At 42.9% G+C, this 27,708-nt stretch overlaps 1 protein-coding gene across 2 annotated transcripts in view; it reads right to left on the minus strand.

The window, feature by feature from the left end:
* Nucleotides 1-27,708, minus strand: part of SOX5 (SRY-box transcription factor 5) — a 451,433-nt gene that overhangs the window by 388,549 nt on the left and 35,176 nt on the right. For both annotated transcript variants that reach the window (XM_069228573.1, XM_069228572.1), the window contains exon 2: nt 2,164-2,395. In XM_069228573.1, the coding sequence (XP_069084674.1) occupies nt 2,164-2,395 (232 nt within the window). The remainder of the gene's footprint in view (nt 1-2,163; nt 2,396-27,708) is intronic.

The raw sequence follows: 27,708 nt of genomic DNA on the forward strand, positions 1-27,708 counted from the left end.
GCTTCCAAGCTCAAGAGGAACATGAATATTAACACATTTACAGACCCACATATGAAAGGCAGTACTTGTGACATATTACTTATCTGGCATCAGCTGTCAAATCAATGTGTTTACACAACTTTAGCCACCTTTTTCATTGATCCTTCACCATTGGGTTGACAAAGATTTGCTGATTTGTTGTTCCCTTTCTCCTTTCGGAGGCCATCTTACTATTTACAGTCGATCTTGTCAAGGACTGATTTGAATATCTTGATTGCCTATAAAAATGGCTTATCCCACTTATAACTTCTTGTAAAAAAGCCCTTCTCTCCAGTATCAGACATTTGCTCACTTTACTTCATATTTTACCTGCTCTCTTCTTCCAGTCCTGATACCAAAAATAACTATTTTAACTTCCTTTAAGTTGGAATTCACACGTCTGCTCGATCAGCTTAAAATTGGCAGTCACCATACCACTGCTATGCTTGTCTGCATGGGCATATGCAGAGGTGGTAAAGGGGGGGAGTGGAGGGCCGGTGCTGATTTAGGTACAGCCTGGTGTGCAGTCTCACAGTGCAGCGTAACACTAAGGCTGCAGTAGTGTTATGCTGCCTGCACTAGTACAGCTGCGGCCCCTGTTACAATTATGCATCCTCCTGGAAAATATTCTGCGGATGCTCATGCTTGTCTGTCATCTAAACATGATAAACCTGCCCGCTGCATTCACAATCCAACAAGTCTTTCACTTGTCTTGTGTCTTTGTCTCTTCTCAAACTCTGGTGTCTCCCTCTTCACATACAAAACCACCCTGCGGTGTAAACGGCATCATTGCAGGAATGGTATTTACAATACCAGCAACAGAAACTGGGTTAATGCTGAAGAAGAACATTCCATCAGCGGGCAGAAATGTCGCATCCCTGTCCTTCTATCACCAGATTTCGTTGCTGCAGACAGCATCTACCACCACTGGCACCGCCATGTCATAAATGGTAATACAGGACAGGCATTACATGAAAGCAATACTACTGACTGTGTCCCACGTCACACGAACAGCAGTAATGTGACAGAGCATTAACTTACAGTAACAACTATTCTTACCAAATAAGAACCACAGACTCCAAGTTACTCTCCATTACTATAGCCAATATTCCACGAAATTACCACTGCTTCTCCCCAAAACTGGTTCCCTTGTGGCCTGTTCTCCATAATGCTTCATCTGACACTATACACGTATACACACTGCCATTCTACCGAGAAATTATCTGCCACTTTCTAGTACTGTGATTTGCTAACACCTTTGAAACATTTCTGAGCATATCTCTTGGGCAAGTAACACACTGTATCCTATCAGCTCTGCCATGCCTTCTTCAGCCCAACAGCAGAGCCCCACCCTCAATAAATCTCGAGTAACCCCCTGCACAGCAGAGTTTCTCAGCTGTATCCTCTATGGTCTCCTATAAATGAGATTTAAATCCTACTTCATTGTAGGGGTCATCTATGAAATCATTCATCCATTCAGTAAACTCAGTAGTTTGTGCATTGCCCGGCTTGGATTGAACATACCTTTATTAGCATATGGTGAATACTAGAGGAGCATTTTAAAGTTGTAGCACAATTGTACAATAATCATTGGGTGCCTGAGAAGTTTGGGCACAGGACGATACAGATAACACCAACACTCTCAATAGCCAACGTAGAAAGAACTGTGGTGTGCTGTTACACTATTTCTTTGTGCTAACAATTTTCCTACAAGATGCATCCTTTGGTTTTTTAACATTTTATCTTTGGTAAACAAAAAGGACTGAAACAGAGGTAAGTTTCAATAAAAACAAATCTATAATTGTATTAAAGTTAACAAGAGCACTGAATATTCAGCAACAATAGCATTTCTGGTGCTGTTCACTCAAAGTTAAAAGTAGTGCCCCCTTTATTTACAATACTGTTGTATTGCCGGAGAAATGCTGTACATTAGGACAAAGGAAGACAGGATAATCTACCAAAAAGTAACTTAGAGAAGTATAGGACCACAGGTAGTGGACCGATAACTACTTTATTTATCTATGTATACGAATGTATGGTGTGGTCTTTTGTATTGCGACGCTAAAACGTGCACACGGCAGAAACGTGCATTGAGGTGTACAGGTCAAAGAGTTTGGACAACAAGACACAATGAGAGAAACCTACCAAGGTGTTGTGTTGAGAAGCAGGACTCCTCCGGCCACAACCCTCTTGTGTCAGCAAGGAAACCGCTTGAAATTCATCGGAGTGAGGCTTGGTGGGAAAACTCACGTGCAAGGGAAGGTGAAAGGCTGGGAGCCCGTCACTCTCCCCGTCTTCCATTTTCTGTCTGCTTGTCACCATGGCTACCTCTCCATCTGCTTCCCCATACGGAGAGGCCGGTCGCTTGGAAGACATCCTGGAAGGAACAAAAGAGGAGAAAATAATGAAACCTCCACATAAATCCTTAATGCCGTCATTGTGTGGTTAGAGGCCATTGTAAAAGAAATGCCTTTTTGTGCTGGTGGTGAGCAGGAAACTATCCAAATGCCACTGCAACGCATACACAGCATAGAACAATGGCCAAGCAGGTAGCAACAGAACAATGTATGTTTTATGTGAATAATAATGTAATATTGCATTCTCTTGGCTACTAAAACGCAATATTTCATTCTCTTGAGAGCTCCTTTAGAAAAAGCTCTCCCAGCTAGATTAAAAAAAATATATTTTAGAAGATAAAAACGCTTTTACAGGTCACACTTCGTGAAAAGAGAACACATCATGTGCTATATTGTATTCCAGTGCGTTCACTTTAGGGGGAACAAGTGCTAGTTAAAATTGGAAATTAAAGTCTAGCTATACCATGGTGCCAAGCGTTGTTTCCACAATTAACTGCACCCACGTGCAAATTAAGTATAGGTCTTTGTACACAGATATATATTGTATAAAACGAAATGTAGCAATCATATCAAATGAATAGTTACAGTATTATGAGGTAAACCCCATGTAATTTCCACATAATCTGAAAAATGACAACATTTGGCAAAAAAAGGGAGACATGTTCTGTCAAATGCATATAAAAATCGCCTGTCTTATTTATTCAAAGTGATTGATAAATGGACCCAACACCAAAACTTGGCAAAAGAGCACTAACCGTCGCACTCCTAATGATTCACGTGATTCCAAACCACCTAAAGCTATAATAACAAGTATTATTCTTTTTTCATGAAAACTGTCTTTTTAAACACTGTAGTTGTGCTAATCTTATAATTAGATAGACAGCGCCACCATGAGGTTAACTGTCATGCGAGCTGGTGCAGACAATTAAGTGCTGGTGCCAAGCACCGGAAATCACTGGCTCAAATTAAGCATTATAGGACAGACAAATCAGCCACTGTCTGCTAGCGGAATGAAGATCTTTGAAGCAGTATTGGCAGAAGGTGATGGCACTACTAGTTATTCACCAAAGGTGAGGTTTCAGAAAATTCAAAGGAAAAGTATGAGGCACTACCCATTCCCCTGGCGACACCTACTTAGGTTGTCCATCAAGGATCAGTAGCCTTATTATAAATTTGCCTCTGCCTTTTGTATGAGGTAACACATCACTATATGAAAGCAAAGAGGTCTTTTTTACTCTTGTGTCAATGGAATATAGAGGTTCCACACCTAACCCAAAACCAACTGGGCCCTCTGCCCGAGGAGTCCAAACCATTTCATGCCAAGAAGAGGTGAGACTGAATTGGTCCTTTTTCCATGACTGTTAAGCGGTGAAAAAAATATGGCAGCTCCTCAATGGCAGGCGTGTTATGGCCACATGACCCTCAATGGACAGATTTGTGAGGCAAGATAGGCTCCCTCAGACAGGAGTGATCTGAGGGGGCTTGAGTGTCAGGAAACGTGGAGTGCAGACTTTTTTTTGTTTTTTGTTGCAACAATCTGGAGTAGGCCAATATGCCCACAACAAAATTCTTACTGTGCTATTGTAATCACTTCTAATCACATCTAATGTATTCTAAATCATGGGTACCTTTAAGCAGGGGTAAAGTTAATAATGTGGCAATATAGTTCAACGTATAGGGAGGAGGTCATCTATTTTTATTTAAAATATTCAACATTTTTGCCAATCCGTTATTTTTTCTGACTTTGACTTCTTTTATAGTTATTCAACACTTTTACAGTTACCCCAGTCTTCCAAAAGAAAAGGATGCTTCCATGCAGGCCAACAACAGGGACACCCCACAGGGACAGAAAGAATGAGACTTGCAGTTCTCTACTGAATACTTTTAGAAACAGGAGTAAGATAGAATCAATGAAGGGGCAAATATCAACTTATTGGCTAAACAATTTGGACTCTCCCTAAACAGTAAGAGGTTCTATCTATATAGTGATATGACGCATACCCTGACATCGCAACAGCATTAGGTACGTGCATTACCGTGAGTACTCATGCCCAACATCCACTGGAAGTTCCTGTTCGACAGAGTGAGTCATCATCGTCATCAATAAGCTAAAGATTTGAGCCATTTATTTAAAAAAATCCTGATAGACGACCCTATTTACTTTGTGAAAGGGTGAGTCACAGAAATGGGAAAAGGGAGAAATATAGGAGCAAGGTGGTTTGTATATTATGAAGGAAGTGTCAGCATCCACATATATTTTCTGTACTGTAAGCATTCCCTATTATGGAAGATTAGAATACAGATTTTCCATTCAAGTAAACCATAATGGTTCTTCTATAAGTGAAGTGTGTGTGCTTTTGATCACACGCTAGTGTTGGAGATTGTTGTTTTTTTTTTTAAATCACTAACACAGTCTTCAATTTTTCTTACAATAAATTTTTTATTAACTTGACTTTTTGCATTCGAAACAGTTAGCATGTGAATGCAAGTCATTGATTTTCTCTTCTTTTATACGTTTCCCAGAAATATTTTTTTATGGGCAGGGTAGTGGTTGTGGAAAAAAACAGGTTTAGTAGATAAATATATTTATTGTGACAAGGTAGACTGCCTGCCATGATTACGTAATAAATGTTCTTATGACCCGTTCGGGTGGTTGTCTAACCACTTTTTAGGTGAATAGCTGTGGCAAATTTCACAAACGTAGCCACACAAAAGGTATAACTTGCTTACTGTTTTAACTTCAATAAAAGGTCGAGTTCTCATTAACCCTAGCACTAAAGGGTTAACTAGGAAGTGGATTTCCGGATAAGGCATAATCTGTCAGGAAAGGTGTTAGGTAACAATGCCCACTAATCTCACTGGCTTAAAATAAAACTATGCAAAAGACAAGTAACAAGCTTAGATGTACACAAAGGAATCTGCAACCTGTTCCCTCTTACAAGATGTAAAGTGATAGGACTTAGGACGTTTCCAGTGATTCGATTTAACATCCAAAAACTGTAGTATTTTTAAAGGGTGGATTTTCTGACTTAAAGTACCATAATTCAGTCACTGCCTTCAAAATATAAAGTCTTATTTAGAGGTTGGCGGGCAGAATACTCTGTCAAAACGTGTTGGATATCCTGTCCACTGGATTATAAGTGCTCTGGGCTATAATGCACTTGTGATATGGGGGAAGAGGGGATCTGTCATGTTTGTGACAAAGTCTCTGGTAAATTCTTAATAAGGCCTTTTATTCTAACGTGATTTATGACAATTGTTGTATGATGATATACATTCATGACTGAATTATTGCTGTGTGCATGAAACCAAAAACCAAATTATCGTTTTGTGTCTGTCCTTTTACAACATTGGTTATTCTTCTATAGAATCCTCCAGACCGATAACACAGAAATAGGACAACACACAAGACAGAGACGGTCAAATTGGAACCAAGGGAACATCTCATCATGGGCTATTCAAAGCTCCACATATTCCATGAGATGGTTTACTTGTATCCTAATATAAGAACATGCCACAAGTATTCGTTAGACTGACTATGCACAGAAAGTATAGGGTAGCATCTAAGTATAAAGTTAAATTCGCTCCTCAGTGGCTTACAGCAAGGCCCCTTCTGTGATACCTTATGTGGTGGTGTCTGAAGAGCGCTGGCACATTCTTGAGGGAGTATTTTCTTATTTGCATACATCCTTTGTCACATAAATGAGGGACGCCAGTTTCTATCATAGAACATACACAGCTGCAAGTTCTAGTCCTTCAGGAAGAAACCTTTACAAACCTCCCCAGTGATGAAAGACAATGTGCTCCATGTTTGGAATCTGTCCCTTATTTCTCTTTTCAATGAGTTTATTGAAGTTTCCATTCCATATCATAAAAGGTTATGTCACAGCAGTTGTAATTTCTTGGAGTAAAGAAACAGGTACACACCCATAGGTAGAAGAAAAATCACCAAGCAAAGACCAGAAGGCATAGGAACCAAAATAATGAAAGGCACTGAAAATTGGGTATATTATTTTCTGACTTTTCAGGAACGAGAACACTGCGTCCACAGTAAATCAGAAAAGTTGAAGCTGAAGCAAAACAAATAGTTGAGATTATACAGTTTCTTAGTAACACTGAAGACATGATTATGGCAGAATGTAACCACACAGCACTGTTGAATGCCCTAAGTGACTTTCTTAAATGACCCATCTACAGTTAGCATTTAGACATCTGTACATTCTAAATACCGTGGCCCGGACATCCCCCAAACTCTAAATTAGGCCCTTACTTTTCTAAAGATCAGCATTGAGAATGTGCCTCAATATCTTTTTATTGCTTTAATAAAAGTGTGCAGGAAATCTGCCTTGAATGCGAAAGGGACGCCCTGATGAACAACAGATGTGATAACACGTGACATCTAAGCAATTTCCATCATAGTTGAATCATGTTGCAAAAGTGTTGTCACTGTAATCTTGTTAAACTCAGTTCTATGAAGGCAAATAGCTTTGCATCACCGCTAACGTTAGCGGAAAACACATGTCTTCGAAAGTAATGAGCACTAAAATGCAGGGAGACAACATTCTTAACTTGTTGTAAATTACTTAAGTGGATTCATTAATCACTGCGATGCTTACACCATATACACAGTATAGCCCCCTTCTGCTGCCACGAGCTAGATCACTCTACTTTCTTGGCGTTACGCAACGACTTGCAGGACTACTGTTTGAAATCAGGGCATGTTCTCACAGATCTGAGTAACATAGTTTGGAAGCAGATAAAACTGCTTTGAAGCAGACTTACGGTCTGATTTAGAGTTTGGTGGATGGGGTTACTCAGTCACAAACGTGACGGATATCTGGTCCACCGTATTAAGATTCCATTTTATCCTACGGAAATTGTAATACAGCGGACGGGATAGCCATCATGTTTGTGACAGAGTAACCCCATTTGCAGAACTCTAAAGCAGGCCCTTAGTTCTTAGTGTACGAGGCTTATATCAAGAGATGAAATACTTGAATTGTGATTTTACAAGTGCCGACTTTCACCCGTTAGAGGTTGTTCGTATGAATGAATAAACTGATAAAAAAGTGATCATCGTTTATTCTCCTTGAGTTGGTGGGAAAATGCCTTCCCAGGCTACAGCTGTTGGGAGCTTCTTCTTACAGTTTTGGAGTACGCATCCGGCCCCTTTTCATCAACAACACACAAACTGCATTGTGGGCTACAAATGACAACGAAGGCCGGATCTCAAATGGCCTCACTGTTTTCAATAAGAACTCTGTGCCAAGGGACAGCCATTCTGTAGTTATTGGGCACGTTTCCAAATATGGAAGCTATGATACTGGAACCTCATTGGCTTCAAGTAACTTCATTTATGTCTTTTGTAAAATCTGTAGTTCAAATAATTCAGGTAACATGGTATCCTGACCAATTAGGATTCTGAGCGGGACAGAACTAAAGCGTTACTATTTCACCCTTTCTCTTCCCTAAGTATGTTCACTGGCTTTTTATGAGTGCACATTAAACCTTTCAGTTGGACACAGGGTACTTACATTGTCTACGTAGTAATACAAATTGCATAGATACAATTCATAGGGCACCTGATGGTTGGCTCACAAGCTTATCATAGAGTGACCAAAAGTGAGTCTAAAATCCGTACGCTGATATCTGAAGCTCATGGAGTCCCTACGGTGGGACTACACTCATGAACTACTAAAAAATGGCAAATGATCAATGCCACACCTCCCACAACTTCTCCATCATAAAAACTACTAGGATATTATGATTCTAAGATGTCCTCACTGCCTCGCTAACTCTCTCAAGTCTTTCCAGAAACCAGGATTTACAGTGCACAGCTTACAAATAATTAAATGTGTCCATCAAGCAGTTAAAGCCAATGTCTGAAGACGAATGACAGTTTCGTAGAATACAACTAACATACAATCGTTCTGCACCAGCAACATTAGGAGCTCATTAGAATCAGCAAACTTAGCAACTAGGAAACAACACGGTTCAGGGCTCCCACTAGATCCAGGCATTAGGCATGCTAGGAACAGGCATTCAGAGCCCTCATACACCGATGGCATTTGAAATCATGTTTTCTATCATCCTACCATCACAAAAAGGCAATGGCCTGATCTGAACCACTGTGTGCCAAAAGCATATTTTGGGTTGCACAGTGATAAGGAGGCAAGCCAACCTTGTCTGAGTCTTACGAATTCAGGATATACCAATGTAATGTTTTACAACGTGACCCATAATTAAATGCACCAAACCTGTCACCACGCAACACATTATTTATTCAAAGAAACATAATACAACAAAATTAGGTATGTGTGTACCAACTATAGCAAAAACACCAGTGACAAATTCCAAAGCTTTTATTGCTTTTACACAGTCACTAACGGGAAACAGACATAAGACGAGTATCCCAAGTCACTGCTTCTGCCCCAAAAGCTGCTGTTTCCCCTGTGCACTGTACCTGAATAGTACCAGGAAAGAAAATGCCACGTCACTCATAACCCATGGAAATAGCAGATGTAATCTAACAATTTCCAAAGTGATTTCTCGACCCTCCTGAAAACTAGAAAATTCACAAAGCAATGTCGATACTCAACTGGCCAAGAGAAGAAAATCTGAGCAGCTCAAATGATATCCAGAAGATGCACCATCCTCTCTTTTTTGCAAAGTGAGACTTGTAAAAAAAACAGTAATCTCTTGTTCAGTATGGAAATTAGGAATCATCTTAAATCCAAAATTTGGACTGAACCATGAAACAATACAGAAAATACCCTAGGATAAATTAGTCTTTGCTGATTGAGCCGCTAACTCACTTCAGGCAGAGGTGATGGCTACTAAAATGACAATCTTAAGGAACACATATTTAACAAGTACCTCCTCTGATTGCTCAAATGGTGGAAGTTGTAAACCCCTCAAGGTGGATCAGGAACTATAGTTTGAGACGTCAGCAATGAGAAACCTTTAAAAAAACATGCCTCAACTCTTCCATGGGAGCCAAACCACCCCATGAGGAAAACATATAGTTTTAATTGCTGCCAACTGAGCCTTAAGAGTATCCACTGCTAAACGTAGATTAAATCCATCCTGTAGAAATTTTAGGATTCACTTTTGTTCAAGTGTGCAGGCGTCTAATGCTTGCTTGTGATTCACATCTGCATTTATTAAGGTTTGGCAAGAGGCCATGTCAGGGGGCCCCTGCACTGCCCATACCAGTGGCCCCGTGGATTATCACCGCCGGGGCAAATGTGGCGGGGAAACTGCCGCGGTCATAATGAGCTTGGAAGCACCGCCAGCCTGTTTGCGGTGCTTCCGTCAAAACAGCCCTGGCGGTCTTGGATGGCCAGGTTTGTAATGACCGCCAATGTCTTTTACTTATATATTTTGGGTTTGGAGTGTGGTGGATGTATGCCACGTGCCACAGCAACCCTCCCAGGCCTGTCGCTGCAGGAGAGATGACACAACAAGGCCGCCATCTTGGGAGTGTTTTTGCCTCATTCCTACAGGCTGGCTGTGATACCTTAGAGATGCAACCCTTTCTAGTGTGTTAACCTAAACTTTTAGCACTAAACAAGCCACAAAGAAACATCTTAGTGGAATTTAACCCAGAGAATGAGGGTGTCAAAAGAGTTAGGAGCACAGAAAAGGGGGCAGCCATACATTTCTGTGTGATAAACTTTTAAAGGAATTATTCCTCTACATGGGCAATACCAGCCTAACATGTAAAAACATTGACTGTATACAAAGAGAATAACATAAGAGGCAGCTTAACTGCAAATTAATTATAGTGATTTTGTTAAGAATGGCACCTGGTTTGCAGCACTATGAAATGGCAGAACCTGTATCACCAAGAGCTATATAAAAAAAACAAGTTATTCCCAGACTGCCCCAGCATGCACCAGACAAAGAACCCTAGGGGTGAGGATGTAAGGGCCAAAGCTGCCGACTTTGGAGCTGGGGAATGTGGTTCAAGTCTCTGCACTGGCTCAACATCCTGTGACTCTGGGCAAATCACTTAATCTTCCCTTGCTACCGAAAATGAATGTGTTCTTGTGAAATGTAACCAGTGCCCATGTAAAGCACTGTAATTCTTTTGTATCGAGCTCGCGCTATATAAAACTGCTAAATAAGTAAAGCATTCCAATACCTTTATGTCGAGTTCACGCTACATAAAACTGCAAAAAAAAAAAAAGACCCAGCAGACATCGCAAAGAAATAGCAAGAAGCCCGAAACAGAGGAAGAAACAACATACCGCCATGAGTGCGAAGAAGCGAGGTAAAACAAAAAATAGTGCGCCACACTAAGGTATCTCTTTGAGCATGCAATAATCCATGTAATAGGGTCAGTCTTAAGGCAGTAACAAACTTCCTCAGGCGGGACAAACAAAAGCATTTACCAACAACTTCAAGAGATTTTTAAAAGGCAGGCCTAGGAACAAATGAAAGTGATGGGCGTAGTTAAAGCCCACAGAATCGATTACGACATGTTGAGAAGAGCGCACTTGCACGCTACTATGGTCGACCTAAAAAGGATAACATATTATAAGGATTAGGAGAGTAAGAAACAAGAAGAAGCAAAACTCCTTTCCACAACACAAACCAAAACATTTTCAAGAAATATATTTCGAGACTCAATCAGATATAAATGGATACATCAACAAAACCTTAAGGCAAAATGGACTGTTTAATCTAAGACAAAATGAATTGTTTAGTTGTGTAAACTAGGCAAATCAGATACATCAGTGTCACTAAGAGTAATATAATACTGTGCTCACATTTTGGAAGGAGTGTAAATTTAAGATACTTTGGGAAGTGTCAGTCAGATTATATGATCTATGCAATAATATGCACTTGCCACCTTTGCCCTGTGGAACTAACTTTCTGAGCAGCAAGAATATAGGGGGTCATTCTGACCCTGGCGGTCATGGACCGCCAGGGCCAACGACCGCGGAAGCACCGCCAACAGGCTGGCGGTGCTTCCTGGCCAATTCTGACCGCGGCGGTAAAGCCGTGGTCAGAAAAGGGGAAAACCGGCGGTTTCCCGATGGTTTTCCCCTGGCCATAGGAATCCTCCATGGCGGCGCTGCGGGATTCCGACCCCCTCCCGCCATCCTGTTCCTGGCGGTTCTTACCGCCAGGAACAGGATGGCGGGAACGGGTGTCGTGGGGCCCCTGGGGGCCCCTGCACTGCCCATGCCACTGGCATGGGCAGTGCAGGGGCCCCCTCACGACGGGTGCGACTGCACCCGTCGCACCCCAGCAACTCCGCCGGCTCCATTCGGAGCCGGCTTCATCGTTGCTGGGTCTTTCCCGCTGGGCGGGCGGGCGGCCTTTTGGCGGTCGCCCGCCCGCTCAGCGGGAAAGTCAGTATGACCGCCGCGGTCATTTGACCGCGGTGCGGTCTTCTGGCGGGGGAACTTTGGCGGGCGGCCTCCGCCGCCCGCCGAAGTTGGAATGACCCCCATAGTGACTAAACATATGTCAGATACAAGTAAAGCAAACTTGTATTTTCCACCATACAGACACTTTTCATTGAAACAACACCTGACTAATACGATGTATTAGTAAAATTTAATATTGGATAAAACCACAACAGGAGGTGTTACCAGAAACAAAATACTTATTAAGAAAGTTTAAAATTAGAACTGTAGTGTCATAGAGCAAACAACACTGCATGGCTACTCCTGCTCGAACATAGAAGTAAGCACAATCTAGAAAGCAATCAACACAGAGCAAACCTCCAGGGAATGTATGTGTCCCATCCACAATAGTTGGACTGAAGCAGGCACAAAACAAGAGAGGACAATATCAATAGAAAAGTGAGGTTTCCTTGTGTAAAATGTACATTAGATAAAGAGGAATATTTCAGTACCACTTCATTTTTTAAATAATATAGCACGTTTGCTTTATTAAAAAACAATTACTGGCATTTCGTGTACATATACATTGCTTAATTGTTCAATAGGTCTCCTTAATCAATTGAGTACTGGGAGCGACGAGGAGGGCCCATGATGGGCACTACCCATGTCTACTAGTCTAATAAATAGAACGTCTTGAAAGTGTCTCCTAAGCATAGTCACCAAAACAGCTGTACTATGTGAGGGTTTACAGAGCATGTATCGGTCCTACCAATCTATATTCAGAGAACTCGAAGCAGCTATATAGCATTTTTCTAGAAAGGGTTGAATCCAGGTTCCTTGGACCACTGCAGGTGGCTGACTATTCTCTTGAAGGACTAGACTGCTCATTGTCTAACAAGACACCATCTGAAAGAACAAAAAGAAAATAAACTTCTACAGGTTTGGTCAAATGTTATCCATACTGTTATGCATTCATATAGTGACCACTACTCATTAGTCTGCTGTTTATCTCCATTGAGCTTTCACACCATATTTGTGCGTTTAAACTCAATTTTCTATGCAGTGGTATATACTGCATAACATCATCGCACAGTGCTATTAAATGTACCTGTGCTCAAAAGGGAGTGCACAAGATGGCCGCTTGAGAGTGAACATACAATTTGTTTACATGGAGAAAAGCTGTCATGAAGTCAAAATTAAAATGACAAGACGTCTGAAGCAGGGTTGCTATCAGAAATACCACTGGAGAACAGCTATGGATTGAACCCCTCATAACAATCCATAACGAATCTGACATTTAAGTAAGTTATGGTTCAATGAAGCTGAAACTTCCCAAGCAGTAGTGGACCCACATACAAAATCTCCCTTTCCAATTGAAATAAAACAAACCAGACCCTCGTGGGGGTCAAAGCACTGGGCATAAATGAGCGAATTCCTGAGGGTTACAAGTGAACCAGCTAAAACAATATTCTAAAAACATACAAGGTAGACCAATGGTGACAGAGTTCAGGATTACTTTTCATTGCGCTTAGATAGCTTTATCACGTCCTGCTTTTTGATAGTGTCAACCATTCAAAATTGCTTTTGCAGATAAACTAAGTTATTTCTGAAATAGGTCGAATCTTTTGTCACGAATAGAGCACAAGATGTCTCTCTCCTTCTTTTTAAACGGAATTTAAAGTTTCAAATTGTGGAGTACCAGGGGACTCAGCACTTAGCCCAGCACTGTTCAAGGCATATGTTGCTCCACTGTTGCACTCGTCAGTTCTCGTGCTTTTTAAGCGTATTCCGACACAGATTACAATCAAACACTTATTCGTCTGGGTGGGCCTTTCAGCCATGTCTAGCTTCTATTGCAAATTGAATGGCTAAGAACATACAAAACACATTCTGAAATAAATGTGGTTTTGGTCACAAAGGGCCTACTTTGAGGGCCAGATGTAGCAAAGGTTTTTACCCATTCTGTGTCTATGGGAAAAACTGTTCGTACATATGGCCCTTAGTTCGGACATCTGCATGTGGGCCTAGAGACCTACATCATCTTCCCATTTTATTTGACTTTGTCTGCAATCTCGGAGTGGATATTTGTTTCAGTTCTATCTTTTTGCCTCTGGTTAATAAAGGTGCCTTTTTCTGTTTGCGTACTTTTAAAAACTATGAGAACAATTCTTCCCTGCTTGGGTCACAATATTAAAGGTGTAGTGATTCAAGACTCTAGCTCCTCAATGCTAGACTATTGTAATGCCTTATGTCATGGACTTCCCAGATATCTAATATCTAGGTGTAAACTGATTCAAAACGTGGCACTATGCCTTTTGCTTTAAAAATGTTATTGTGTTAAATTGCATCTGGTCAGACCCCAATTGCTTTATGAGGTAAACAAAAGAATCTTCTGCATGATCAATATATTTGTCAATGCTTCAGGCCTTTGATACATCCAATGGAGTGACACTAAAGAAATAGCCCTCTTGTAGCAAGGTACCATGCAAAACAGCATAACCTTCAAAAGATTTGGAAAATTGAGTGACAAGTACAAATCTAATTAAGGCATTCTATTAGTACATTCAGGAACAACAGGATGTGGTGCAAAATATAGGGGACATAACTGAAACCATATCTAATGCTGCTGAGGCTAACCTACTGGAAGAGATGCTAGCCCACATGGTCGTCCTTATGTTGTATAGCTTCTTAAACTTACAAAGGCAGATACTTAGCAGACAGATATAGACAAGTTGAAGGATGTTTTCTTGACTCAGACAAAAGTGGCTTTTAGAGTCAAATTGCTACTAATCCAAATAAAGAGCCTGCATCAACTCTACTATAGTTTGAATGTGTGCTTCAGATACATTGCCAATCTAATCTCCCTTGTTTATAAGGTATGTAAATGCCCCACACATGCAGCCCTTTTGGATGCATGATGGGAAAAAGCTAACAAACATTTTTGATTTCAGCTCATCACTTGAGCTTTCCATGTCTAGAGTGAAGAATAATTGAGAGATTAACTTTCACAATGTCAAGAAGTTGCTTGTATGGCTGTATTTGTAGATGAGCACTGATAACTTAGCCAGAATATAGACACCTGCCTACTCCCCCAAAAATAAACTTGTATTTTTAGCACACTTTTTCAATGAAGAGGTGCCTCTAATATTCTCATAACATCCGGAACTCGTGGCTTGTATACTAAAAAATTATGGCAGATCTGCAACAGCAATCAAAGGAACAAGACACCATACCAAGACTGCCCCAGATTTTGTCGGCCTTCTTCATTAAGAGTTAGAATCCTTCATTTCTGTCTTTAGTTGGGACAGCCTTGTGGGCTTTACTGTCAGAAGGAGCCATCTACTTTATACAGCTAAGAAGATCTTCAGCCAGAAGAGCTTAATCACCAAGGCCTTGCACACATGTAGGCAAAATGCTAGGGATAGCAGAAGTAACAACTTGCATCCTTTTAACCAAAATGACACCTTCGGTTTGACACCTTGTGCCTCATATTGTCCCTCACCCACCTCCAATTTCCTGATTAGGATTTAAGTAAATAGCAATCGTTTGATACTATAAAAAGTGAAGATGGACTTCTAGACCCAAGTTTACTTTGTCTACCTGTCACTGGCTTACATACCCAGGACACCAGGGGTGGCATGGGTGGTAAAGTGTGAGTTAGGATTGGCAACCACTATCCCTGGCTACTGCTAATTGTTGCACTTGCATCTACAGCATTGTGCTTTCCTTTTTTTTCTGTTTTATTGGTGATTCTAGAACGTAGACTTCTCACAACAGCGTCCATTAATGTATTTATATCTTTGACCAATGATTGCACCTTTTACAACTGTAACAAAATGATTCTATTTAAAAAGGTACCGCTTAGGATCTGGAGCAATCTGTGCTTTGCAGAGCATGGGCGGATTAAAAAAATAACTTTCACGAGTTCCCACTAAACAGTGGCATGGGGCAGGTTTGTTTTGCAGAAATCACCAAATGGTGCCTCACAAGAAGCAGTGTATTGCAGTCTGTCTACCCAGGAAAGCTCTCTGGAGGAGGGAGACTAACTGAGGTGTGAAAACCACAGAAATCAAAGGATTTTGTCGTTGCAAATCACACCAGAAGAAACAGGGCTGGCTTCTCCACTTTGCCCTAACTTTTCCCAAGGACTCGTGCAGAAAAAAAGCACAAAGTTAACACACTTGTTAAATACTGGCACAAAGCTAGAGACAAAACGTAAACTGAAGAAAATCTGTCATCAATGACGTTTTTCTATCAAAACACAAAAGTAACTAACTATCCTGCTGCTTTGTCCATTGGTTTTATGTCAATTATTAAATCTACCAACACCAGCATACGTTCTCATGACAAAACCACTTCTCAGGCTCTCGTCCAAATGTTAACAACTGAGGCAAAATTGAGAAAAAACATATCGCAGAGCTAAACTTTTCTCATTTTTAGGAACTAGTCATTGATAAAAATACATTCAAAGTACCAACCTTGTGTCATAAGCAAACATAACCTGACAAAACATGCGCAATAGTAATAATATATGGGGACAAACACAGTAAACCACAATACATCTGTTGCTTTACAACACCCAGTGAGTACACACCCTGAATGAGCTAGCGCTGCATGTGTCATTTAGAAAAATACGCCTCCCAACCCGTCAAAAAGTACTCACGAGCTCCCATATATTCCTATTCAGGACAATACCCGCCGAGGTGCAGCAGTCCCCACTGCACACTCCCTGGCGACTATGGCTAAGACTGACTTTTCTTTCCGTTCTCTGCAACGTTTCATTTTTAGATTCCTACTCGAAGTATTATAATTTATTCAAGGCTTTTAAGGTATTGATATGTACTAGCATTTATATGAGAGCTTCATGCCCAACGGTATTTAACAAACACTAAACTATCCTGGGGGGACGGGACTGCATTTTAGGTTTTTTAAAACTAATTAAAAGAGTGATGATAAAACAAACAATCATGAAATAATTGAGGGAGACAGTTTAAAACATTTGCTATGTTCCTTGATACTGACTGACTGAATTAATCCAGTCAATCAAACAATTTATTCTGATAAAAGATGTGTAATAGTTTAGTGGAGACCATGCAAACAACTCCAGGTCTTGCCGAGTAGGAATGCGTCAGTGAGAATTAAAAGAGGAATACAGCCCCTCTACGGCAACGAAGGTTTGCAGTAACGTGTTAAGCTGTAATCATTTTAGATAAAGAGAAAGCAAAATGGTGTCGCCTGCTTCAGACTAGTCTAAAACTATTGTGCCCCGGTGTGTGCTGCTAAAGGCTGCCCTCGCTGAGGCTTTCCAATTCTGTGGGCACTTTGTCCACCTCTTGTCTGTTGTTCCTTGACCATCCCCATCACACCAGACTAAGTCCAGCTGAATAAACCTCCCCTGTGAAAGAGAGGGGGTGGATATAACAGGGAGGGGGTGAAACACCCCGACCACTGGCTGAGCCTACACGAACAGAGGAGCCTTGAAGGACAGAATTAATCACCCATTACTGTTTGTTTGTTTTACCTCCTCCAACATGCAGGGGAGTCCACCTTTTTTGTTTTTTCCATTACCAAATCCATCCCTTCTGTGAGCCCTTTGTGTCACTGAGAAGGCTGATCCAGGACTTGCCTCTAAGGTAAGTGATTTTTGCGAGCTGCCACCATCAAAACAGCCGTCAAACAGACCCTTGGCATCCGCTGTATCTCACTGACCAGATGCTGCTGTCCCTTTTCTTTCCTGTGACAATCAACGCTCTCGTGTTGTATTTTACTTGGTATGGATTATTTGCATTGCAGGAGGATTGGTCTATAACCAAAACTAACTCCTGCTGCTAAAGAAACAATTGCTGCAGAAGGACGGAGGCACTTAGAGCCAGCACAAACAGCTTAAAGAAACCAGGTTCAAATAATTGGTGGTGGTGGGAGATTACAAAAAAAGAAATTAAAAAAAAAAAAATTACATGCTTCAGAAATCATAGAACTGAATAGTGGTAAAATGTGTGATAACGCACGGTTATCATGTTGAAACTAGATGATCAGTTTCGGCTATGACAAGGGAAACTGCTCGCCCGTGGAGAAATGTGTGAAGCAACCAACCAGTTTGAAACACAAAGGTGTCTCAATAGCCACCAGAAACCCTCACGTTCTAGAGCCTGGCAACTTTATATAGGAAACCAGTCTACAACTGTGTTAAAAGGCTGAACACGACAAACCAATATTCATAATACATGTAGGTTATTGCGTTTTCAGGTCAAATGTTTTCACTAGGCGAAAATACTATGGAAAATAAGCGAAGTAGCGGCTTTGTACTATTTAGGACATTGTGGTTTCTTTAAAGTGGGACAAATCCCTGCCAAAAGCAGCAACTAAATAATTTATTATCAATAGGCATCTGAACTGATAAGTGACAGAGTAAATCACGTTTTCCTAGCTCCACTAGTATTTAACACATATAGGGCCAGATATATCATGCATTTTTGCAGTCGCAAACGGCCCGACTGCAAAAGTGCATTTTGGTATGTATGAATTCCAATTTGCGATTCGGTAACTTGTTATTCAATCACAAATGGGAATTGCGACTACCTACCGATTCAGTATTAGGAAGAGGCGTGTCAAGGGTGGCCCTTCCTAATACCGAATCGCAGCAGTATGCAGGAATGTTTTGGGAACTAAATGCAGTAGCAAAACATTCGTATTTTACCACCTACTTCACGTAGGTGGTAACTCATTCACAAACGGGAAGGGGTCCCCAAGGGCCCCCTTTGTGCATGCATGCAATAACATTTTTCAAGAGCAGGCAGTGGTCTCATGGACCACTGCCTGCTCTTAAAAAAATAAAAGAAAACTTTTCATTTTTCTTTTTTAAACACATCCTGTTTTCCTTTAAGGAAAAAGGTCTGCATTAAAAAACAAACAATGGCTTTATTTAAAAGCAATCGCAAACATGGTGGTCTGCTGAGCCCCGCAGGCCACCATCCCTGTGATTTTAGCGTTTCCTAATGGGTCGCAAATTGCGACCAACCTTATGAATATTAATGAGGTAGATCACTTTGCGACCCATTAGGAAACGCAAAATGAAACTCCATGAGATTTATACATTAGAATAGCGATTACCTAATTGCGATTCGCAGGGAATCACAATTAGGTAATCGCAATTTCATAAAATGACACATCTGGCCCATAGTGCAGTTATCGTGATCTATGGCAACAGACATGGGACACCAACAGCAATGACCCCAAAGAAAACTAGATAGGTTGACTGTACTGACACACCAGGGACAACATGATGGTTATACACAGACAAGCATGAGATTGCCCTACTGGTGAAAATATACAGCTACAAATACAGGATGGGCAACAACAATACAGTGGTGGTAAAGGAATGCCTAAATCTGGACCTTTTCAAATCTAACATGAACCGAGCCCTAGGGGTGACTCCAGAGCATAGGAGGGCAAAAGTGTTTTGGCTAGATGTGTGTAAAATCATTTACAATGACTCCTTAGCCGTGGTAATTGTGATAATATAAATAAAAAGGGTCTCTTCAAGTTTAAAAACCTTTATGTGTCTATCCATTATCAGTTTACTCTAGAAACAGCTGACTTGCAATTACAGAGTTTCTTGATTGGAGAGCTAGTTAGAGTGTCAATCAACATACAGGGACATCAAGTACATGCAGATTAACAGAACAGTCGTGGAACATCAACAAAGTGGCATCTGCATCAATTAAAAAAAGATTAATCAATTAACACAAAAATAAATGCAGATAAAAGCGATGCTTATATTAAGTCTCAGAATCGGAACTGGTCTAAAAATTACATAGTTGAAGAGTATTGCTACTTCTATTTTTGAGGATTGAAATTCTCACATTTTCCATCATCCTCTGTACAGTGTTCTCTCTTTTTATCATCACCTCGTTGCCTTATTCCTTCGTCTTAGGTTTCTTGAACTGTTCTTTCTCTTTTCCTGGATTTATTTAGGAACATGCATAAGGTTGGTTTTTTCAAATGTTTAAAACTCTGCAAAACGTACCCCATCTATTTAACCAAACCACCACTTGATTGCTACTTGTAGGAGGCTGGACTGGCTTGTAGTGAGTACCAAGGGGTACTTGCACCTTGCACCAGGCCCAGTTATCCCTTATTAGTGTATAGGGTGTCTAGCAGCTTAGGCTGATAGATAATGGTAGCTTAGCAGAGCAGCTTAGGCTGAACTAGGAGACGTGTGAAGCTACTACAGTACCACTTAGTGTCATATGCACAATATCATAAGAAAACACAATACACAGTTATACTAAAAATAAAGGTACTTTATTTTTATGACAATATGCCAAAGTATCTTAGAGTGTACCCTCAGTGAGAGGATAGGAAATACACACAAGATATATATACACAATAGCAAAAATATGCAGTATAGTCTTAGAAAACAGTGCAAACAATGTATAGTTACAATAGGATGCAATGGGGAAACATAGGGATAGGGGCAACACAAACCATATACTCCAAAAGTGGAATGCGAACCACGAATGGACCCCAAACCTATGTGACCTTGTAGAGGGTCGCTGGGACTATTAGAAAATAGTGAGAGTTAGAAAAATAACCCTCCCCAAGACCCTGAAAAGTGAGTGCAAAGTGCACTAAAGTTCCCCTAAGGACAAAGAAGTCGTGTTAGAGGAATAATGCAGGAAAGACACAAACCAACAATGCAACAACTGTGGATTTCCAATCTAGGGTACCTGTGGAACAAGGGGACCAAGTCCAAAAGTCACAAGCAAGTCGGAGATGGGCAAATGCCCAGGAAATGCCAGCTGCGGGTGCAAAGAAGCTTCGACTGGACAGAAGAAGCTGAGGTTTCTGCAGGAACAAAAAGGGCTAGAGACTTCCCCTTTGGTGGACGGATCCCTCTCGCCGTGGAGTCGTGCAGAAGTGTTTTCCCGCCGAAAGAACGCCAACAAGCCTTGCTAGCTGCAAATCGTGCGGTTAGCGTTTTTGGACGCTGCTGAGGCCCAGGAGGGACCAGGAGGTCGCAAATTGGACCAGCAGAGAGAGGGGACGTCGAGCAAGACAAGGAGCCCTCTCTGAAGCAAGTAGCACCCGGAGAAGTGCCAGAAACAGGCACTACGAGGATGCGTGAAACGGTGCTCACCCGAAGTCGCACAAAGGAGTCCCATGTCGCCGGAGACCAACTTAGAAAGTCGTGCAATGCAGGTTAGAGTGCTGTGGACCCAGGCTTGGCTGTGCACAAAGGATTTCCGCCGGATGTGCACAGGGGCCGGAGTAGCTGCAAAAGTCGCGGTTCCCAGCAATGCAGCCCAGCGAGGTGAGGCAAGGACTTACCTCCACCAAACTTGGACTGAAGAGTCACTGGACTGTGGGGGTCACTTGGACAGAGTCGCTGGATTCGAGGGACCTCGCTCGTCGTGCTGAGAGGAGACCCAAGGGACCGGTAATGCAGCTTTTTGGTGCCTGCGGTTGCAGGGGGAAGATTCCGTCGACCCACGGGAGATTTCTTCAGAGCTTCTGGTGCAGAGAGGAGGCAGACTACCCCCACAGCATGCACAAGCAGGAAAACAGTCGAGAAGGTGGCAGGATCAGCGTTACAGAGTTGCAGTAGTCGTCTTTGCTACTATGTTGCAGGTTTGCAGGCTTCCAGCGCGGTCAGCAGTCGATTCCTTGGCAGAAGGTGAAGAGAGAGATGCAGAGGAACTCGGATGAGCTCTTGCATTCGTTATCTAAAGTTTCCCCAGAGACAGAGACCCTAAATAGCCAGAAAAGAGGGTTTGGCTACCTAGGAGAGAGGATAGGCTAGCAAAACCTGAAGGAGCCTATCACAAGGAGTCTCTGACGTCACCTGGTGGCACTGGCCACTCAGAGCAGTCCAGTGTGCCAGCAGCACCTCTGTTTCCAAGATGGCAGAGGTCTGGAGCACACTGGAGGAGCTCTGGACACCTCCCAGGGGAGGTGCAGGTCAGGGGAGTGGTCACTCCCCTTTCCTTTGTCCAGTTTCGCGCCAGAGCAGGGCTAAGGGGTCCCCTGAACCGGTGTAGACTGGCTTGTGCAGAATTGGGCACATCTGTGCCCAACAAAGCATTTCCAGAGGCTGGGGGAGGCTACTCCTCCCCTGCCTTCACACCATTTTCCAAAGGGAGAGGGTGTCACACCCTCTCTCAGAGGAAGTTCTTTGTTCTGCCATCCTGGGCCAGGCCTGGCTGGACCCCAGGAGGGCAGATGCCTGTCTGAGGGGTTGGCAGCAGCAGCAGCTGCAGTGAAACCCCAGGAAGGGCAGTTTGGCAGTACCAGGGTCTGTGCTACAGGCCACTGGGATCATGGGATTGTGCCAACTATGCCAGGATGGCATAGAGGGGGCAATTCCATGATCATAGACATGTTAAAGGCCATATTCGGAGTTACCATTGTGAAGCTACATATAGGTAGTCACCTATATGTAGTGCACGCGTGTAATGGTGTCCCCGCACTCACAAAGTTCAGGGAATTGGCTCTGAACAATGTGGGGGCACCTTGGCTAGTGCCAGGGTGCCCTCACACTAAGTAACTTTGCACCTAACCTTTACCAGGTAAAGGTTAGACATATAGGTGACTTATAAGTTACTTAAGTGCAGTGTAAAATGGCTGTGAAATAACGTGGACATTATTTCACTCAGGCTGCAGTGGCAGGCCTGTGTAAGAATTGTCAGAGCTCCCTATGGGTGGCAAAAGAAATGCTGCAGCCCATAGGGATCTCCTGGAACCCCAATACCCTGGGTACCTCAGTACCATATACTAGGGAATTATAAGGGTGTTCCAGTAAGCCAATGTAAATTGGTAAAAATGGTCACTAGCCTGTTAGTGACAATTTGGAAAGAAATGAGAGAGCATAACCACTGAGGTTCTGATTAGCAGAGCCTCAGTGAGACAGTTAGTCACTACACAGGTAACATATTCAGGCACACTTATGAGCACTGGGGCCCTGGGTTACCAGGGTCCCAGTGACACATACAACTAAAACAACATATATACAGTGAAAAATGGGGGTAACATGCCAGGCAAGATGGTACTTTCCTACAAAACCCCCCCCCCAAACGAAGGACAATAAGACTAGCCATGACCTGATGAGTCTTCATTGTCTAAGTGGAAATATCTGGAGAGTCCATCTGCATTGGAGTGGCTACTCCCAGGTCTATGTTCCACTGTATAGTCCATTCCCTGTAGGGATATGGACCACCTCAACAATTTAGGATTTTCACCTTTCATTTGTTTTAGCCAAAGTAGAGGTTTGTTGTCTGTCTGAACAATGAAGTGAGTGCCAAACAGGTATGGCCTCAACTTCTTCAATGCCCAGACCACAGCAAAGGCCTCCCTCTCAATGGCAGACCAACGCTTTTCTCTAGGGGTCAACCTCCTACTAATAAAAGCAACAGGTTGATCCTGGCCCTCAGAATTAAGTTGTGATAGGACTGCCCCTACTCCTAATTCAGATGCATCAGTTTGGACATAGAATTTTTTAGAGTAACAAGGGCTTTTCAGGACAGGTGCAGAGCACATGGCCTGCTTCAGCTCCTCAAAAGCTTTCTGACAGTTTGCTGTCCATAATACCTTTTTAGGCATTTTCTTGGATGTGAGGTCATTAAGAGGGGCTGCAATGGAGCCATAGTTCTTAATGAACCTCCTGTAATACCCAGTGAGGCCTAGGAAGGCTCTCACCTGAGTCTGAGTGGTAGGGGGAACCCAATCAATAATTGTTTGGATTTTCCCCTGAAGTGGTGCAATCTGTTCCCCACCAACAAGGTGTCCCAGATAAACCACCTTACCCTGCCCTATCTGGCACTTTGAAGCCTTGATAGTGAGGCCTGCCTTTTGCAGGGCCTCCAAACCTTTCCATAGGTGGACCAGGTGATCATCCCAGCTGGAGCTAAAGACAGCTATATCGTCCAAATATGCTGCACTGAAAGCTTCCAGCCCTTGCAGGACTGTGTTCACCAACCTCTGAAAAGTGGCAGGTGCATTTTTCAAACCAAAAGGCATTACAGTAAACTGGTAATGTCCTCCAATGGTTGAAAATGCAGTCTTAGGTTTAGCATCTTCTGACAATTTGATCTGCCAATACCCTGCAGTCAAGTCAAAAGTGCTTAGATACTTGGCAGATGCCAGTTTATCTATGAGCTCATCTGCCCTGGGTATAGGGTGAGCATCAGTTTTGGTTACCAAGTTGAGACCTCTATAGTCTACACAAAACCGCATTTCCTTCTTTCCATCTTTGGAATGGGGTTTTGGTACCAGTACCACAGGAGAAGCCCATGGACTGTCAGAGTGCTCAACTACTCCTAGTTCTAACATTTTCTGGACCTCTTGCTTTATGCAGTCCCTGACATGGTCAGGCTGCCTATAGATCTTACTTTTGACAGGTAAACTGTCTCCAGTATCTATAGTGTGCTCACACCAAGAAGTGGTACCTGGCACAGTAGAGAAGAGTTCAGAGAATTGATCTAGGAGATTTATGCAATTATCTTTCTGCTCAGCAGTAAGACAATCTGCCAAAACTACACCTTCCACAAGAGCATCTTGTTCTGTGGAAGAGAAGAGATCAGGTAGAGGATCACTGTCTTCTTCCTGTCCCTCATCAGTTGCCATGAGCAGGGTGAGATCAGCCCTGTCATAGTAGGGTTTCAGGCGGTTGACATGGAGCACCCTAAGGGGACTCCTGGCAGTGCCTAAGTCAACTAAATAGGTGACTTCTCCCTTCTTTTCAACAATTGTGTGGGGACCACTCCATTTATCTTGGAGTGCTCTTGGGGCCACAGGCTCCAAGACCCACACTTTCTGCCCTGGTTGGTACTGAACCAAAACAGCCTTCTGATCATGCCATTGCTTCTGGAGCTCTTGGCTGGCCTGAAGGTTTTTACTGGCCTTTTTCATGTACTCAGCCATCCTTGATCTGAGGCCAAGTACATAATCCACAATATCCTGCTTAGGAGTTTTTAAAGGTTGTTCCCAACCCTCCTTTACAAGTGTGAGTGGACCCCTAACAGGGTGTCCAAAAAGAAGTTCAAAGGGGCTGAAGCCCACTCCTTTCTGGGGTACCTCCCTGTAGGCAAAAAGGAGGCATGGTAGAAGGATATCCCATCTCCTGCGGAGTTTTTCAGGGAGACCCATAATCATGCCTTTGAGAGTTTTATTAAATCTCTCCACCAGTCCATTTGTTTGTGGATGATAGGGTGTTGTGAACTTGTACGTTACACCACACTCCTTCCACATGGCCTTTAAGTATGCAGACATGAAATTGCTTCCTCTGTCTGATACTACTTCCTTTGGGAAGCCCACCCTGGAAAATATTCCCAGGAGGGCCTTTGCCACTGCAGGTGCTGTAGTGGTCCTTAAAGGAATAGCTTCAGGATATCTTGTGGCATAGTCCACTACCACCAAGATAAATCTATTGCCTGAAGCAGTAGGAGGGTCAAGAGGGCCAACTATGTCAACCCCTACCCTTTCGAAGGGAACCCCAACCACAGGCAGTGGAATAAGGGGTGCCTTTGGGGTGCCACCTGTCTTGCCACTGGCTTGACAGGTTTCACAGGACTTACAAAATTCCTTTGTGTCCTCAGACATCCTAGGCCAATGAAACAATGGAACCAGTCTGTCCCAAGTTTTCATTTGCCCCAGGTGTCCAGCTAGGGGAATGTCATGTGCCAGGGTTAGGAGGAACTTTCTGTACTCCTGAGGAATCACTAATCTCCTGGCAGCTCCAGGTTTAGGATCCCTATGTTCAGTGTACAAGAGGTTGTCCTCCCAGTAAACTCTGTGAGAGTCACTGACATCCCCATTAGCCTGTTTGACAGCTTGCTGTCTGAGACCCTCTAATGTGGGACAGGTTTGCTGTGCCACACTCAGCTCCTCTCTGGCAGGCCCCCCTTCACCCAAAAGCTCAGCAGTGTCTGCTTCCAGCTCCTCTGGTGTAGGTTCTGCACAGGGAGGGAATTCTTCTTCCTCAGAAGTAGAATCCACTGTAGAGGGAGGGATAGTAGGAAGTGGTTTGCTTCTACTAGCCCTAGCTTTAGGGTGCACTTGGTCCATTGTTCCAGGATCCAAGCTTCCCTGTCCTTTTTGCTTTTTGGCCTGAGCCCTTGTCAAAGCAAATATATGCCCTGGGATGCCCAGCATTGCTGCATGGGCCTCCAACTCCACATCTGACCAAGCTGATGTCTCCAAATCATTTCCTAGTAGACAGTCTACAGGTAAATCTGTGGCTACCACAACTTTCTTTGGACCAGTAACCCCCCCCCCAGTTGAGATTTACAACAGCCATGGGGTGGCTAAGTGTGTTGTTGTGAGCATCGGTTACTTGGTACTGGTGACCAAGTAGGTGTTGTTCAGGGTGGACCAGTTTCTCTATGACCATAATCACACTGGCACCAGTGTCCCTGTAGGCCTGAACCTAAACACCATTTATTAGGGGTAGCTGCTTGTACTTATCCATATTAAGGGGACAAGCAACTAAGGTGGCTACATCAATAGCCCCCTCAGAGACTAACACAGCCTCTGTGGCCTCCCTAACAAGGCCAACCCCAACTAAGTTACCAATAGTGAGCCCAGCTACTCCCTTGGATTGGCTATTAGTAGGTTTGCTCCCACCACCACTGCTATTAGTAGGGACACTAGGTGTAGCAGTAGGGGTTGTAGTGGTAGGAGGCTTGGTGCCTTTCTTTGGACAACTGGGATCTGTTGTCCAATGGCCTTTTATTTTACATAAATAGCACCATGGTTTCTTTTCCTTGTTCTGATTAGAAGAGGATTTGGGCCCACCACCCCCACCAGAGTGTTTGTGTGGGCCTGATGAAGACTCATTTTTAGATTTGTCCCCACCCTTGTCTGAAGATTTACCATCCTTCTTCTTGTTGCCATCTTTGTCACCCCCTGTATGAACTTTTCTGTTCACCCTTGTTCTGACCCATTTGTCTGCCTTCTTTCCCAGTTCTTGGGGAGAGGTCAGATCAGAGTCCACCAAGAACTGGTGCAACAAATCAGACACACAATTATTAAGAATATGCTCTCTCAGGATCAAGTTATACAGGCTGTCATAATCAGTAACTTTACTGCCATGTAACCACCCCTCCAAGGCCTTCACTGAATGGTCAATGAAATCAACCCAGTCTTGTGAAGACTCCTTTTTGGTCTCTCTGAACTTTATCCTGTATTGTTCAGTGGTTAAGCCATAACCATCCAGGAGTGCATTCTTAAGAACTTGGAAATTATTAGCATCATTTTCTTTCACAGTAAGGAGCCTATCCCTACCTTTTCCACTAAATGATAGCCATAGGATAGCAGCCCACTGCCTTTGAGGGACATCCTGTACAACACAGGCCCTCTCAAGTGCAGCAAACCACTTGTTAATGTCATCCCCCTCCTTGTAAGGGGGAACTATCTTGTGCAGATTCCTGGAATCATGCTCTTTTACAGGATGACTATGGGGAATACTGCTGCTGCCACCATGGGTTTCTAAACCCAGTTTCTGTCTCTCCTTCTCTACTTCTAAAGTCTGTCTATCCAAATCCAGCTGTTGCTTCTTGAGCTTCAGTCTGGTTTGTTCCACTCTCAATCTATTGAGCTCCCTTTCTAACAATCTGTCATCAGGGTGGGTGGGAGGGACATGCCTTGAAACAGAAGTATGGTGAGAATGGACAGAAGGAGACCTGTCCCTTACAGAAGCCACCCTAACAGCTTGGCTAACAGAAACATCACTACCAGTATGGTGAGAATAAATGCTTTTGCTATGATGTGAGACAACACTATTTATATGGTGTGGCTCATCATCATTACCAACTATGCTAGACTGTCTAGTAATGGGCAGGCTAGGAAGTTTCTTTCCTGAATCTTTTCCTGGGGGAGTCCCTGGATCAGATTGAGAACCATTAGCTACTTTTTCAACAGATGGGGCACTTATGGCCTTATCCTGTACTCTAAGCATGTTAATTAACAGTTCTAAGGAA

Source organism: Pleurodeles waltl, chromosome 4_1 (assembly GCF_031143425.1).
Source record: "Pleurodeles waltl isolate 20211129_DDA chromosome 4_1, aPleWal1.hap1.20221129, whole genome shotgun sequence".
Lineage (NCBI taxonomy): Eukaryota > Metazoa > Chordata > Amphibia > Caudata > Salamandridae > Pleurodeles > Pleurodeles waltl.